General features: G+C 36.3%; 1 protein-coding gene across 1 annotated transcript in view; it reads right to left on the bottom strand.

The window, feature by feature from the left end:
* The window catches only part of LOC127478534 (mucin-5AC-like), a 52,275-nt gene that overhangs the window by 29,123 nt on the left and 6,746 nt on the right, over positions 1-16,406 (bottom strand). Inside the window, exons 7-29 of the mRNA XM_051804401.1 lie at positions 16,039-16,255; positions 15,572-15,697; positions 14,449-14,566; positions 13,485-13,623; positions 12,047-12,157; positions 11,579-11,648; positions 10,672-10,809; positions 10,423-10,587; positions 9,579-9,673; positions 8,466-8,592; positions 7,648-7,903; positions 6,983-7,032; positions 6,283-6,383; positions 6,003-6,154; positions 5,351-5,489; positions 5,140-5,253; positions 4,662-4,841; positions 3,926-4,165; positions 3,124-3,280; positions 2,406-2,534; positions 1,933-2,074; positions 614-657; positions 308-514 (exon numbers count right to left, since the gene is read on the bottom strand). Coding sequence (XP_051660361.1) covers positions 308-514; positions 614-657; positions 1,933-2,074; positions 2,406-2,534; positions 3,124-3,280; positions 3,926-4,165; positions 4,662-4,841; positions 5,140-5,253; positions 5,351-5,489; positions 6,003-6,154; positions 6,283-6,383; positions 6,983-7,032; positions 7,648-7,903; positions 8,466-8,592; positions 9,579-9,673; positions 10,423-10,587; positions 10,672-10,809; positions 11,579-11,648; positions 12,047-12,157; positions 13,485-13,623; positions 14,449-14,566; positions 15,572-15,697; positions 16,039-16,255 — 3,217 coding nt within the window. The remainder of the gene's footprint in view (positions 1-307; positions 515-613; positions 658-1,932; positions 2,075-2,405; positions 2,535-3,123; positions 3,281-3,925; positions 4,166-4,661; positions 4,842-5,139; positions 5,254-5,350; positions 5,490-6,002; positions 6,155-6,282; positions 6,384-6,982; positions 7,033-7,647; positions 7,904-8,465; positions 8,593-9,578; positions 9,674-10,422; positions 10,588-10,671; positions 10,810-11,578; positions 11,649-12,046; positions 12,158-13,484; positions 13,624-14,448; positions 14,567-15,571; positions 15,698-16,038; positions 16,256-16,406) is intronic.

The raw sequence follows: 16,406 nt of genomic DNA, 5'->3' as shown, positions 1-16,406 counted from the left end.
TGATCTTTTTATGTTATTTTGAATGGGCGAACAATTTTCCTAGTGTTACTTTTCTTGCATTGTGATCCTGTAGGGCATCAGTTTAGCATACTTTTAATTTAATATGATTGATATTAATTTAATAGGATGTAATTTCATGTGGTGTTTCAGAAGTGGATTTGTTTTCTATGTTTATTTCCTTGTTACTGCTCTCATTTATTGTGAGGTTGTATTAATTTATTCATGCTGTGCCTGTGGGCATCATTTTGTAGCTAAATTTTACTCACTAATAAACAGAATACACTCTTATGTCCTATAAAGAATTTACCTGTGGAAGTACTGGCAGGTGGTGTAGTGCTGAAATGAAATGTTGTTGCTGTTGTGGGTGATGTTGAGATTGGACACTCATAGATAATCCTTTCAAGTGTTCCATTGGGACCACAGATTGCAACAATACACCCTCCTGTTCCATCTGTAGTGTTGTAGACCACATCTTTGTAGTTATATTTCTGTCCCTCATAGAAGCAGACACATTCTGTAAATCAAAATAGGATGTTATTCCTTGCTATCTGAAACACAGAACAGAATACCTTAAATGCGTCCTAATCATATAAAAACAACTTTGTCGACATACCATGTTCGTCATATCTGCATTCTTTGCCATGAATTGTACATTCACTGGAAAAGAGAAAAATTGAGATTATCAATGTGAATATATCAGTTCATGACATAATTTTTTTGTTTCAACTTTTTTCTATCAATCTATTCATTGTGTGTTTAAATGTAGAATGCCCCTATCTTCTCTGAGTTAGAGCTTCAATTCTGCTGTACAAATTCAGGCTAGGTTATCTTCACGCAGTTCTCTGGCAAGAAAGATAACTCTTCTGTGCCAGCCTATGAAACATGCAGCAACCTTATCAGTGCTTTTGGGAGCTGAGAAAAGGTGTGAACAAGGGTCATCTGAGATGTTCTCATCACTCTGATAGGTCTACTTATTTTTTGGAAGGGAAAGTGCAGTAAATGTATCATTTACATTCATAAGGATATATACAAACGATCACTGTATCATGGATGTTGAAGTAATCTACACAGCAAATTTCCATCAGACTTCCAAAAGATGCAAGAATGCATTCTGGTTTTAGATGGAATTTGTCTTATGTTTTAATAACTGAATCTTGATGTACTTATTTACAGTGACTAAGGGCATCTATACATTGAATAAACTTAAATAAATATAAATATGTACTTATTGCTTCAGGTTTAGTGCTGTTAATGGCCTAGACCATGTAGACAAAGATGTCTATGAACTGCAAAACATGCCAAAGAAGTTGGGTTTGCTCAAATGGGCTTTGTGTTAAGATTTTTTGGTATTTGCATTGCACTGCTTACTGTATTCAAGCGCAGCTACTTTAAAGGTGTCTTAAGACAATTGTTAACTGCTTAACAACTGATTCTGCTAACTTTGTACTATTTTATAGAAGGCTTAGCAGCACTTGTTGCAACTTGCCATCAGTAATGTGTGGGAATACTTGCAACTATGGGACAGTTGCAACTATGCAAGTACCAGTGAAATAGCAGAAACAAGCTCAAAACCACGTATATGAGTTGGCTGCTAACTTCTAGAGAATTTCATACAATGAGTTTAGGGATATCTTAATACAAATTCTAGGACTATTCCCTAACTATTGTTATTTTATTTTTATTTGATTTAATAATGATCATAATAATTTAAAAGCACTTTAATAAATATACAGACTAAGTAGTAAATTAATCTCTCAATGGTGAAATGTTTCACCATGGTATCATTTAAGTTCCTGGGAAGGGAAGAAAATTAGACACTATTCATCAGCCTCTAACTAGCCTGCTTCCTGTTGGTAAACAACATGTTTAATGTGTGATAAATTATGTTCCACAACTTTAAACTCAATTTTTAAAAATCTTTACTAATCTTACCATGATTCACAATTCTGCTTTGGAGGCATCTCCATTCCGGGTTTGTAATTTTTCCCATTTTCATAACAACCACAATTAGAAACACAGGTCATGGTTTCTTCATCAAAATAGGGCTTATTTTTTGGACAGTGTGGATAGCAGCCTGCAATAAAAAGAGTCAAGTTGAAACTAGCCCTTTCACAAGTAGAATTAACTCTAAACTCATATCTGCTTTCCCAATATTGTCCCATGTGGTAAGTGGAATTTCAGACCCTCTTACTGCTATTTTGATTGCATATTAAGCTTTGGTGCATTTTGTCCTCATCTTCACTCCAAACAAGTACGACCCATTAGGTAGTAAGATACTAAATTAGAAAATCTCTTCTTATAATTTCTACTACAAGCATGTCATACACTGAGTAATCTAAATTTTGTTAATCATACTGCATTTTAAGCTTTTATAACTAGAACAAGAAACATATTATTATGTTTACCTTCCAAACCTCTCATCTCATGAAGGCAGTTCCCGCTTGGATTGTTGCAGGTCTTCATACAAGGGGCTCCACATGGTTTGTAGTGCCACTCACATTCCCCTTGTGGATTGTAGTAATCACAGAACAGAGCTAGAAGAAGGGGAAATGTCAGCAAAATACCTTTGATCTTTCAGCTCTATAGTCTCTCAGTTTTGCTGGGTAAAAACCCCATGGGATCAGAATAGTCACGTAGGTGGTGAATAGTATATTGTCTTATTGCTAATTTGATAAAATTGTTATATTTCTACCACCTTTTGACATAAATTAATTTGTAACACATAGAACAGAATTACACATTAAACAAGAAAAATCAGTTGATTAAATCACTGATTTTAGCTAGTATGCACTAGTATTTATTTACATGGAGCCTGCTATAGACAGGTGGGAGTGTAATATAATACTATAGTTCACTAGTTGTGTATCATGATTGACAAGTTAATCAGACATTAATCACACCACTTGTAAAGTTACTATCTGTGGTTTCATTTTAGTAGGATAGGTTGTCTTCCTGTGATTTACCCAAATTTCTTTGTTGGGGTTTTTCTGGTTGTTTTTTAAAGAATACAACAGTGCCTCTTTCTTACAAATACAATTTTGTCTTTTGTTTTTTCCTACTTTTTTTTTTTTCCTGTTTTCTTTCCCTCTGGACCCCTCCCAAAGGTAGTAGGTCGAAACTTACGACATATGGATGGGGTTCTCCATGAAATGCAAATGTCCAGCTCATTGCATGCTTGAGCATAGGCAGCTACTGCTGTGCAGAAACATTCACAGTCTCCTCCAGTGTCACAGGCACAAGCATCATCCACACATGCTTGATAATATTCGTTTGGTTCAACCTGATGGAGAAAACATTTAAGTTTTCATGCCCTTGTCCCGTTTGCACTGTCCTAAAATAGCTGAATAAAATATCTGAAACTGACAGCTGTATGTGAGGAAGCTAAGAAAGGAAGAAACCATGAGAATGCTTTGAAAAAAATCAGGAGGAAAATGTAGACTAAAGCTATTGCTACTAAGCTGTAATACTAAGAACTGTGTGATGTTGAAGGTACAATTGCAGAATACTGTTAATTACTACAAGCTAGCACACAGTCATACATATCAGGTGGCTGATATTTATATTAATAGAAAATGATGCCATTAGAAAATAAGCATATCCTGAAATTTATCTATGATTTGTCCTTCTATTAAAAGCAAACAAACAAACAAGAACAACCAATCCAAACTATCGATTTCTTAAGTGTAGTTGTTCAAGGCTAAAGCTGAGAAAACAAAAGTGAAAATACTTTCGTGAAAATACTTTCCATGCAATCTCCATAGAACTTGGTCTGAGCTCACTTTGTAAAGCATGAAAAAGCATATTTTAGGTGTTTGTGTTTGGGGTTTTTTTTATTTGTTTGTTTGGTTGGTTTTTTTTTAATCTCACATAAGAATTGATATAATCTTTGTCTCAAGAGAATTTAAGACTAAAGTTTTTGTCATACCTGGGAGTGACACTTTGCAAACACTTCACTGGTAATGATGCTGCATTGCTTCTGTGCCCAGGCTTTCCTGTATGGGTTTGCAGTGCATGGATCCTTCGTACGATTGGCATTTGGGCAACTAGAAGACACTTTCCAGCTATTGGCAAACTCCAGCACATTTCCTACCACAGACTGGCTGCGAGTAGTGAAGTCATTATTTCCATTGCCATCATAGTTTCCACAAAGTCCACAAACATGTCCCTGCATCAGGATAAATACACAAAAATCACAAAAATAATAAGGTACAGTTTCTCAGTATCTGTGAGTAACAGACCTCAGAATGAATCTTATTTAAGATTATCTGTGCCTCTTAAGTAACAGTGTTGCAAATTTTCATAAAATGCCTTTCATAAAGAGATTATTTCTGAATTGTTGCTAGGAAGGATAAACAAAGGAAGAAGAGTAGACTCATGGGTTTTGTTCTTAAGTACTGAGCTATTTAGTTTTAGCTGATCATGAACATATCTCTTCTGTGAGGTCTTTTCATGAGGAAAGCTACTGATGTAGTTGCTGAATAATGTAATGTAAGGAAAATGCATAGTACACAATCTGATTCAACATAGCAAGGATAATAATACACAATTGCTGCTCTTGAAGTCTTTCATGTACAGCCTAAATTTCCACACTTTTTCTTTGAGAGATAATATGAATGTGTTTCAGAATTAATTTTATCAATGTTTTTGATTTTAAAGTGTACCTGAAAGCTGGGACTAAGTTTGATGAATATACTGGTCTTCTTGTCCCACATGAGTATCAGACCAGCAGTGGTGTCAACTACCAGGTAGATACCCATGGAACGGATTTGGAATGGCATTTTTCCTCCAGGTGTCCTCTGGATGACATCAGAGTGTCCATCACTGAGTACCAGCTCATAGTTCTAAGACAGGAAAAGAAAAAGTTAGAGGCCAATTAAAAAAAGTTATTTTGGTACAGGTTTATCTGTTGCCAGTAACTAATTGAAATAATAACTATTATCAAAAGGATTCTATTCAACAGCCTCACATTAAGAAATTTTAGAGTTTCCTCCTTTGCTTTCTCTAGCAGAGAGCAGAGTCATTAGCAGTGAGCAAAGAAGTCTAGTAACATTTTCACTATCTTGGAGGACACTTCTGCAATGCAGTCTATCTGGGACAGCTTGTTCCACCCTCCTGGTATAACTTAAAGAAAATACTCACCCCCAAGAAAACTTTAATAGACTTAGAGCAGGTGGTTCCTGTAGTGCCACATGGAATGTTCTCAGTGATGACTCTGAAGGTTCCCTGATTCATAGCTTGTTGACCACAATAGTTCTGAAACAGAGGAATGGTATTCAATATTAACTATGCAATATGGTCATAAGTAAAATGCAAGGTACTTAATGCAAAAATCTGAGAAGGACTCTGTTACCTGGACCAGAACATATTCACAGTCTCCTTCAAAATCAAAGCGTTTGCCATCAAAGGTGGTATAATGCCCATCTCCATAAACAGAACACGTTTCCAGGCAAGGTTCCTCAGAGCAATGCCATTTTCTGTTTCTACATGTGCTACATAAGACAAAAAGCACTCAAAATGTAAAAGCTATACATACACCCAATATAGGTACATTCCTTCATTTTACAATGTGTTAAGACTCTAATGAAAAAATAAAGTTTGCTTAGTCTCAGAAATGCAGCACAGCTCAAGAACTTTTGGGATTTAGCCAAAGACTGTTACTTAATGATGTAGTAAATAATTTGGATAAGAAAACATTAACTCTTTCACATTTCTAAATCTTGCTGGATGTACTGAAATGTAAGGATTTCCTGGGAAGAAAAAAAAAGATTTCTTGACTTGAATGAATATGACAGCCTCCAAACCATAGTGATCTTCTGACCATTTGCAATTTCTGGGCTGTATACCATCAAGAAAAACAGACAGAGCTTGCTTTTTAGGTACTAAGTGGATCATTTTATGTAGGATTCCTTTTATGAATCTTGATGCTGTTAGAGTGAAATGCTATTCACTCGTGTTACTTCCCTAGAGCTTGAAGGAAATTTTATTTTTCAATATGCTCTTACCAGTTGTTACAGCCAACTCTGATTGATTCTCCTGGATTGTAGGAATTCCCATTGTGAATACATGGACAGTCTTCTGGAGCTATACAGCCTCCTTTGCCATCTAACACTTGATCATGAGGACATACACAGCCAGAGACACAGTGAGTTCTGTACTGTAAGAACCATAGAGAAAACATGTCTTGAAACATTTCCCTCCCGGAAGAGTCCAGCGGCAGCTGGTTATTGTAAAAGAGATCTAGCTTAATATGCTCTCAACTAATTATAAAGACTCTATACTTACGCATTCCATATCTAGAGTCTGACAGCTCTTCTGGCATCCTGCTCCTACCACATCTGCAGTGGCATTACCACAGTCGATATAAACCATGGGAGGTACACAGACTGAAAGAGAGAAAACCCATGAGAAATATGACAGAAGCCATGCATTTGTATCTTTGTGTTTCCTTAATACAGACTGAAGAAAAATGAGAGAAGATTCCTTTGTGACATTTGGGTACCTTAAAAGGATATGTTTGACCAGAAAGAGAAACTGATTATTGTTTTGAAATCATATTTATCTGCTTTTTGTGCTTATGCTTGGACTAATCCATTAAATTAACATTTAGTTAGCTTCATGAAACACCTTTCAGAGAAACAAACCAAGAAAACAAAGATCTTCGATTACTTTGTGTTTTTTTTCTGGCTTTTACTAGTTTCAGTTAAAATGTGGATGGTTTTCCCTTCACATTCAGTGAGGTGACCTTGTACTCTTTTCTACTGGGTAACCCAGGGGGTTATAATTTATTTCAGCCATCTGAAAGGTAAGAAAGTATTTATTTATATTTTGGGAATATCCTCTACATTACAGAAGTCCTCGATTAATTTTCTTGATTGATTTCCTACTTTTACAATTTGCATTATTATGACAAAAGAGAACTGAAGAGGATGAAGATGGAAAAGGAGAATTGAAGAAAATCTTAAGGAATAAACTGATATGTTACCTGGTTCAGGTTTCTCTCCAATGCAGCTCAGTTTTCCATAGGTGCAAGTGCTATTAAAAAAAAAAAAAGTAATGGATATGTTTAAACATTTTTTGGTCAATTTTCAGCCTGTTTCCTAGTGAATTTGAAATAATGAAAAATTACTGTGTGATAAAACAGATAAAACATGTCCTTTACCAAAATATTTTTTCTGTTCAAAAATATTTTATGTTAGAGCAGAACAAAATACAAGTATATTCTATATAAAGGAAGTGTTTACTTTGTCTATTTGCCTGGTTTAAAAAGTGTCCTTCAGGATAATTCAGATTCCATTCATAAAGGGAATAATCTGTAACGTTACTATCAAGTATCTTTCACCATAGAACAAGTCTTTTACAGTCATAGATAAGAAAAGTATGTGTTGTGGGGAAGGAGACAGGAAGGGAGGCAGAAAGAGAGGGACTAGGTAGGAGTTTGGCTGTTAGCAAAGGCTAACCTACCCCAGTAGGTTTTGTTCAATTCCTGCACAATCTTCCAAACATGGGTAGCCCTAACAATTTTTAGGAATGTGATTTTTTAATTGAAATTATTAGGGAAAAAGGTGCATTTGATTTGATTTCATAACGTATATATGATTTCATGATTGGACATAAGCAATCTCATTTTTCTCTTTACAAATCTCTTACCAGACAACACCATTATCATGAATAACTTCTCCGGAAGACAGAGGCATTCCTTTGTAGTAACAAGGACAGCTAGATGCAGGCACACATTTGCCAGTTTCATCCATGTATGTTCCATTTATGCAGGTGCAGCCGTCAACTGGGACAAACTTAATGCTGCATGTGACATCAGGCTCACTCAGAGACCGGCAGGTGGGTTGACAGGTATCGACATTGTAAGTGTACTTCAAAGATTTCGGACACAAGGTGGTGTATTTCGCTTGAAAGTAAAAAAGTGAGTTACATTTGTAGTTCATTTAAGAATCAACGTAGGTATAAGTGAAGTATTTGAGGTAAAATATATATGATCAACATGGTATATACAAATGCTTTACTGATATCCTCAAGAATGTAATTTTTTTTTTTTACTGCCGGAGCAGAATTTTCCTCTATAAATGTGTCACAAATACAAATATTTTTTCCAAATTAAAAAGAGGACAAAGTTCGACTATATTAATGCATAGTATGTTTCTTCCTCATTGCTATTTTTACCTTTTTTTTTTGTCAAAGTAAATCGAGAAACACCTTACTTATTTTATTCCTATTGCAAGGGTATGGCTCTCCACGTTACTTCTGCTGGTTCTGAGCAAGTAATCTAACAAAGCCTCTTTTTTCCATTTCTAACTGTTTATTGCTTGTCTTTTATGGTATTCCTTTCCTCCTCAACTTCTTCAAAGTCAATGCTATGCTTAAAACCTAATTTACTGTGGAAATCCCTGAGAGCTGCTCTGTAGGGGCTTCTGGGTGATCATTTTCAAAAGGCAAAGGAATGTAAAACTTACTGCAGGCTTTGCTTCTCCATCCAGGGAGGAGAACTCCTTTAGCAGCACAGGCTCTGACATAGCTTGAAAGGGCAGCACACATGCAGTCCTCACTCTTCTCACAGTTACACGTGTCAAACATGCAGTTCTAGGAGCAGGGGATGACATATGATCATCAGATTGTCATGTCAAAGCCATGGTGCTCTATAGAGTGTTACATTCGTTAGAGGTTAAAGTGAGTGTAATCCACAAGTGTAAGTAAACATATGCCTGTTCTTCACTGAGCACTTTCAAAGAAGATTCTTTACATGAAGAAAGAGTAATTAGAGGTCTACAATTTTGAACTCTTTTTTCTTTTTCTTTTTTTTTTTCCTTTTTCAAGTGTTGGTAGATTTTCCAACTACATCCAGTTTTTCCCCACTGTGCCATATATATTTAGAACAAATAGAGAGTATTTGATGCCACCCAGCTTTGGGAGCTTAGGCTCTCTGCACAAGAGGAACAAAGAAAACCAGTTATTTAATGTGTTTCTGTGCAGGGCAGGGATACTATAATATTGTAATTCCAGAAGATGTTTGCTTATAAATCTTTGCTTTATAATCTTATAAATTTGCAATAACAGGGAGATTTTGTAAAGTACCCAGGGACTCTGTTACAGAGCTTCATCACCTTGAATTCCTGGAATGTTTTTGTTCACATATCTAAATCTCTTTGCTGTTTCTTACACACATTACTTGCCTTGTCCTTTACATATATGCGAAAGCCTTCTGAGAGCAGTTCAGAGAAACTAAAGTGCTGGTTAAGATTCTGACTAAAGCTTTCCTTCTACCTCAGGAGGGACAGGTTTTGTCCCTTGACCTCATAAGGAGTCCAAGGAGTCCAAGCTCCTAGCTTAATCTTTAAGTTCGCACTTAAAAATGCAAGAGGTGCAGGAGGAATATACCTGTAAATTTATCCTCCTGGGAATGGAGGGATACCTTTACAAAGGAGCAAATTTTATAAGAATGAGCCCTTGTCTTGAAAAGAACTACCATGAATGCATATCCTCTCAATTGGCAAGTTACTCTCTCAGGTGTTAGTATCAGAAATCTGAGTCTTTTTCTCTTAAATGGGATAAAGTTAAGAGCCAAATACCTTCTGGTAAACTTCTGGATTCACTGTTGAGTGACATTCAGCAAAAGGTCCCATAGTATCAGAGAGCAGTCCACACCAGTGCTGAGCATACTGGTCTGTGAATTGAAAACATGGTAAGTTTCTATTGTAGTTAGTTTTCAAAACTCTTGTCTCAGTTTTACTATACTTCCTGCAGGGAGATTGCAGAAGCTTAACTTTACAATATAATTTAGCCCCACATTTGCTGAAACAGTCTTTTGCTTCCTGTAAAGAGAAATACGAACTCTTGATAAACTGAATGCTCTCTAATTTGTGGTAATTGTCATGGAATAAACTAAGACATCCATAATCAAATTTTGAAAAGAAAAGTTCACATTGTAAATTAAAAATATGCTAGTTCATCTGAGAAAACAAAAGAGTAAGCTTGTGAATACTCAAAATTATATATTTTATTGGCTAAAATGGAGCTTGAAAACTTTGAAATTCTGAATTTTAAATCTGGTTCTCAGTTTAACAGTGGAAAGGTCACACTGAGTCCAACATTCAGTGGGGCTATGCACAGTTTTTTTCCTATATGACAGTCAGCCCTTTCCAGGAATGGATCCCTAATATGCTGTATGGTTCCACTTTCTCTTAAGTAAGCTGGCAAAAACAGCTGCTGTCTTGATCCCAAGGAATATTTTTACAGATCCACAGTATTTTCCTAGCTATTGTTTATTAATTGAAGACTTCTAGTGTCAGCTGAGGAAAATAGTGTGTGTGCAAACAGTTCTGTTATTTTGTCTAAATACTTGGTGACTGATCAGCTTATTCTGTCTTTGCATCTTAAAAGAGAATAGAAGTTGTTACTATATGCTGAGCTTACCGTTTTGTATGCTGACAGTACAGGGGTTCTCAAAGGTATTTTTGGCATCAGGACAATCAGCCCGAGTTTTCCAAGTATTGCCAAAGGCAGCTGAAGTACCCTCTATTACACCACTGGTGGTTTTGAAATCATCTGTCTGCATGTCATTGAAGTTTCCGCAGAGACCTAAAAGGAAGCAGATGGTCTGTGAAAGTGCCCTACAGAATGACACACACTGGTGAAGGCACTTGTTACGCTAAGGTCACTTACCACAGGTCTGCCCTTTATGTGAGGGGTCTAAGTCTATAAAAAGTTGCATGAAAGGCACAAGTTGAACCTGTAGCTGAAGACCAAAGGTTGTTTGCAGAATGATGAAGAAAGATGAAGGTCTGAAGATGGTGACATTTGCTAGGGATATAAGAACAAAAGAGTTATAATTTCATATGATATGAGCATTTGAAATTATTGTTCATCACACAGAGGAATTCTACAGCTGTGTTTGATATGATTCTAATTTCTGAAGAACTGGGGCAGAAATGATCCATACAGGATTTCAAATCCAGCACCAAAACAGGCTAATATAAACACCTAAACAACAAATGTATACAAACCCTGCACTTTTTGTCAGGTGTTTTAAAATAAGGGGAAGAACGCACACTTTCATTGCTATTTAAAAGGCTGCTTTTCCTTGGTGAAAATGATATAGCACTATTAAATGGAAGACTCCAGTCTGGTCCTATTAAGTCCTTTCATGGTTTGCTTTGTGTTCAGGTGCAGTAGTATCTGAGAAGAACTGTCATGAGAGAAACTCCAGAGATTAATGTGCTCCAGAGGGAACACAGGGAACTAAATTACTTGAGATATTGGAGTCCTGTTGCATGTCATATTTTTTCTTTCATCTCTTATGTCAATGTTTGGATCTGGAAGTGTGCAATGACACTGTTTCCTTGAACTGAATCTCCATTTCATTAGATATTTAGACCTTAATTTTGCTAAAATTCTAAGTTTTGAATAGGGACACCCTGTTACATTAGAAGTGGGAGACTATGCTCTACTGCAGTACTTTGGGTTTGCTGCAGTGTAATCAAAGGTAGAATTTGGCTTTAGATTAATTCATGTAATAACACTTTAAAGTAAAAAATGAGAAACATTACAGAAGTCTTCCAAAGGAACTTACCTGCTGAGAATGGCAGCTGTGTGTAGATCATATTCACAAATACACTACCAGAAGGTTGGATCACAATGTTCTGTGCACAACAAAAGGCAATGATTACCAAGCATATTTAGGAAAAGTAAAGTACTTTCAAAATATTTTCTAATACTGTTCAAGATGGAGGGGAAAAAAAAAAGTGGAGGGAGACTATGATGATGTTTTGATTAGTATATTATTTCTTTAATTTTATTACTGCGGTCCATTGTCTAAAAAAGCAAAAGCCCAAAGTTATCTAACTAAGAGAAAACTACTAGGATCTTGTCTTCTAATGTACTTACTTTATTCTTAATTTTACTTTGAATAATGTTCAAATGAGATAAAAGGAAAAGTAAGTGCAGATTTCCTGTGTGTGCTGTTATGTGTCTTGTTACTTGTCTGTTAAGGTTTGAGAACATCCCTGCAGAATGTTAGGTGTTTACATTTGCTACTCACAGTTTGTCCTCCACTCAGGCTGATGGCTATACCCTTGAGGCACGTCTCAGTTTCAGTCAGGCCACACTTGTGGATGTCTCCCAGAACTGTGAATTCATTGCTGTCACAGAGCTAGAAGAAGAAAACAAAAGATACCAATAAAAGGATTTGTTATATTAAAATATTGCTAACTTAAAAAAGTTCACACTTAAGTGGAATTCTTAGTAGAGTGAATCTTTCAAAATATTGTGTATTTAATTTCTTCTTGCTCACGTGGTCTTACATGTATGTATACAGACACCAAGTCAGCTGGCATTCATGCAGTCTGCACTCTGGAAGCTATCCATTGTTCCTGACATCAAGGGTGAGTTAGACATATTAAGCTGAACATTAAACTCCCTAAGGCTTAGGTAATAGTAGTTTCTAATGTTAAGGTAATACTAGTTTAATATGCTAGAGAAGAAGGACACGTGCCTTTCTTTCCCAGTGGTTATGAAGTTTACCAGGGAGAGGAAAGAAATTGTTTCCAGTCTTCTGCACTGAATAAGTTATCAAGGACCTTGGTAATTTGAACATTTTTCAGACTGGTAGGAAATCGTGCATTTAAATATTCTCTAACAGGAGAAAATTAAGCTAAAATCCTTATTCACTAAATTACTGAATAAAGGCAAAATTTGGTTTTTTGTCTTGGTTCTGCTTTTCATTAAACTGTGTTCTGTGAGCCACCTTCAAAGGGTGACTAATGGCCAAGACTTAACACTCAGAGAAGGCTGTGATTCTGAATTCGTCTTATCGCTTCTTTGGCATAATGAAGACTAAATTGAGGATAGCTGATATGCAGAATTCCAGACATCTGGAAATTCAATATTAAATTTGTGGGCTTTTTGAACTTTTGAGTACAAATTTAGTGATTTTTCTCTACCTCCAGAAACCCTGAGAATCTAATTTTACATGTTGGCGCCGAAAAGAGGAGTTTAAAGTATAAGTCTGATCTATGCTTCCATTGTGGATCAAGAAAAGTACTTGATGAAACTCATTCAAAAGTTTCATCAATTTAGTCTAATCTATTTCTAAAGTACTCTAGCTCCTTCCTAAATTTTTATTGTTCTCTTACTTGGTAATGTTCAGACTGATCTTATTGATAACAGATTTGATTCAACATGAAGTCCTTATGAAAATAGTTTACATGACTCACCCAATACAAATAAACCATAAAAATAGCTAGGGTTATGAAATCTAGGTATTTAGTATATCTACTAAAATCTAGGTATTTAATACGTCTGCTAAAAACTCAGTGCAATTCTTAAACAATGATCAAAGAACACAAAACCACAAAACAGACAGGCTCCATGTTGACCCTCTAAATTTCATAAAGTTGATGTGACTGCCAGTAATTTTCAACAAAAAACCTTATATATAATAAACCCACTTTCCTTTAGCAAGGGTGACTCATTTTTACCTTGGTTAGGACATAGCTACAGTCTCCGAAGAAAGAGTAATGTTTCTCATCAAATGTTGAAATGTGGGAGCCTCCTTCAATACTGCAAGTCCCAGGGCATGACTGAGTGACACAAGACCATTCACCTCCAACACAGGTACTGAAATGAAGAAGGCATTCAGTAACCTTGGGTAATGCAAATGTAAATGAAATAGAAGACGATAAGGGCAGATGATGCCTCGGTTTTCCTCTTGAAACACTGATCATACTGTCAAAGAAACCAGTATTGCTATAAAATATCAGAATAAGTATGGGGCAGGCACATTTATATCAGTGATAATTTTATATATATATATTGCTGTTCATTTCCAGTCTTCGGACAGAATTCAGTCCTGGTGAACCTGTCATGCATCCTTCTGCATATGAAGAAGTATCACTCCTCATCTCCATTAGCATGGCTCAAGCTTCAAACAAGTTTTTCATGGAAGATAACATGGTTCTTGTGTTCATACATAGATGGGTGCATTTGCACACAGTTATGCAATAAAACTTCAGTAGTTATAGTGATATTCAAAAAATATAGGTAATATTTGCCAAATATGCCTCTCAAATGTGATCTCCCACTCTAAATGCACCATGTCCCTAAGTGTCATGCCCTCTATGGTATTTACATGAGCATCCTAATATTATACTGCAGTGCTGCAAAGGATGTAACACTAATTCACATTTTGAAACACCTCTGTTATTTGATTGTCTTCTTTAATTGATAGGTCTTGAAATTGAGGCATCTATTCAAAAACTTAAATTTTGCTTCCAAGTGTAAGGGGAAAACAGACATGAACTGTCCTCTAAAACACTGTAATCAGGAAATTTCAATTGATAAGTAGTTCCTAATTTTTTTAAGGGGAAATTAGTTATTTTTCCCTGTCTTCAGAATATTGAGATAGTGCACCTAAAAGAAAAGACATGTATGAAAGTATCTTACCATGATCTGCATTTAGATGAGAAGGAGGCACCAGGAGCATAAGTTTCACCTTCATAGGTACAGTGGCATTCTCTGCGGGGAATGCAGCCAGCACCATTAACGTCATCAAACACCATTCCTAGGAAAAGAAATGGTCTGTTACTCATTCTGTGCACTGCACAGCCTGCCTTTGAACACATATCTAGCAGATGCCTGAGAATATGCCCCTTTTCTTCTGTATTACACAGTACTTTAAAATAATAGGATGCAAGCTATGTAGAGATTGAAAGGCTGTATGCCATTGAAGCCTACCTAAAATCCTAGGGTGATCAAAAGAGACCTCTAGGGAAATACGTTTCTGTTATGGACTTCATTAGAATGGAATTAGGATTAAAATTACTAGATAATGAGGTGGAATAGATGAACCATTTGTAAGACTGCCCAGGGACATATTTGTAAAGTAAATATTTTTGTGCCCAGAGACAGAGGATTGTTTAAGAGAAGTCAATGCCATTACACAAACAAATGATGGTGAATTCTGTGAGACATCATGAGAATGGGCAGAAGAGCTGCAAGGGGTGAAGATCCTACCATACAGTCACTCACAACAGCAACAAAAATTTTCAGCCCCGTAAGTGTGCACAAAGAAGATACACTTGCATTGTTTGTCTTGTACTGATACTCAGGTCTCATACATATTTCTCTGAAGCACCAAATTTTACACACTGCCTGGTGCTCTCTGAGCTCCTTGTTGTTTAGACACTCAGCACTTGACAAGAAGGAGATTTGGCGAACCAGATGCAGCTTTGCTAACAGGAGTTATCGTTGTGTGCAAAATCTGATTGAAGATTTCATACTTTCTGGGAACTGAATCTGAATGCTCTTGTTGTTAGGAACAAATTATCTTATTCTCAGTTCAGTCATTATATACACGTCTTCTCAATGTTTGTTATTTAAAAGGGCATATTTAATAATTTGAATCGAAATAGAGCATGTATATGAAGGAAGAAATGTAGCTTTTCTTTTGATGATAATAATGCTGGTGTCATGATGAGAATGATACAGAGTGCAAAAGTTGTTAAATGTGTACAAGTAAGTATTCTAGTGGGTTTGACTGTGAGAACAGGGCAGGAAATAAGCTTGCCTGGAGGACAGACGCAGCCATCTGTACAATGGTCTTCACAAAGTGCAGATCGTTCCGGGTTGCTGCACGTGTCAGAGCAGGGAGAGCCACACTCATGGTATTGCATGTTGAACGGACATGATTTGGCTAAAAGTAGAAAAAGTATTATAAAGCTGGCTTTTCCCCTGAAAGGCTGAGAAAACATTTGCAATTTAGGATGTTTCCGGTCAAGATATGATGGGGAATCCTGATCCAAGTGGAGGCCAAAACATTTTAGTTTTTCTGATATATATTAAAACTGTTCGTAAGGAAAATCCCCTAAACCTCCATATTCCCAAAGTCTTGAGTATGATCAGGTTGAAACTGATTTCACGATAATTGTATGCACCTTTAAACAACTGTCTTTTCAAGGAAAAAAACCTCACATATTTGGAGTTTAATGATGTGGGTAATAAGCACAGGTGGAAGTCCTTTCCTGAGATACTTACGACACAGTTGTGAGGTTCTCCAGTTCAGAGGCTGTCCACCTGCATGAGCACACTGCCGGGAGTATTCAGCAAAAGTGTTACACATACAGAAGTCAGCCATTGAGCTATCACAGTGGCATAGGTCTTGTATGCAAGTTTCGATGTAGTCCTGAACATTGACAAGCATGTTGCAACTCGTAAATGCTTTACTGGTTAATACTGTCTCACAGATAGAAGCCTGGGAAGGAAAACAGAGAAGGTAAACAAAACATTTAGAAAATATGAAACTAATTATTTAAGGCCTGTGGCAGAACAAATCAAGGATCCATCCAGTCCACAAAACCTGTACAACAGTAGCCATAAGCAGATATTTAGGGAAAAGTATATCA

The sequence above is a fragment of the Manacus candei genome, unplaced genomic scaffold, assembly GCF_025592945.1.
Source record: "Manacus candei isolate 608988 ecotype Guabito, Panama unplaced genomic scaffold, ASM2559294v1 h1tg000060l, whole genome shotgun sequence".
In the NCBI taxonomy this organism is placed as follows: domain Eukaryota; kingdom Metazoa; phylum Chordata; class Aves; order Passeriformes; family Pipridae; genus Manacus; species Manacus candei.
The sequence above is the reverse complement of the archived record's forward strand: the minus strand, read 5'-3'. Positions and strand labels throughout refer to the sequence as shown.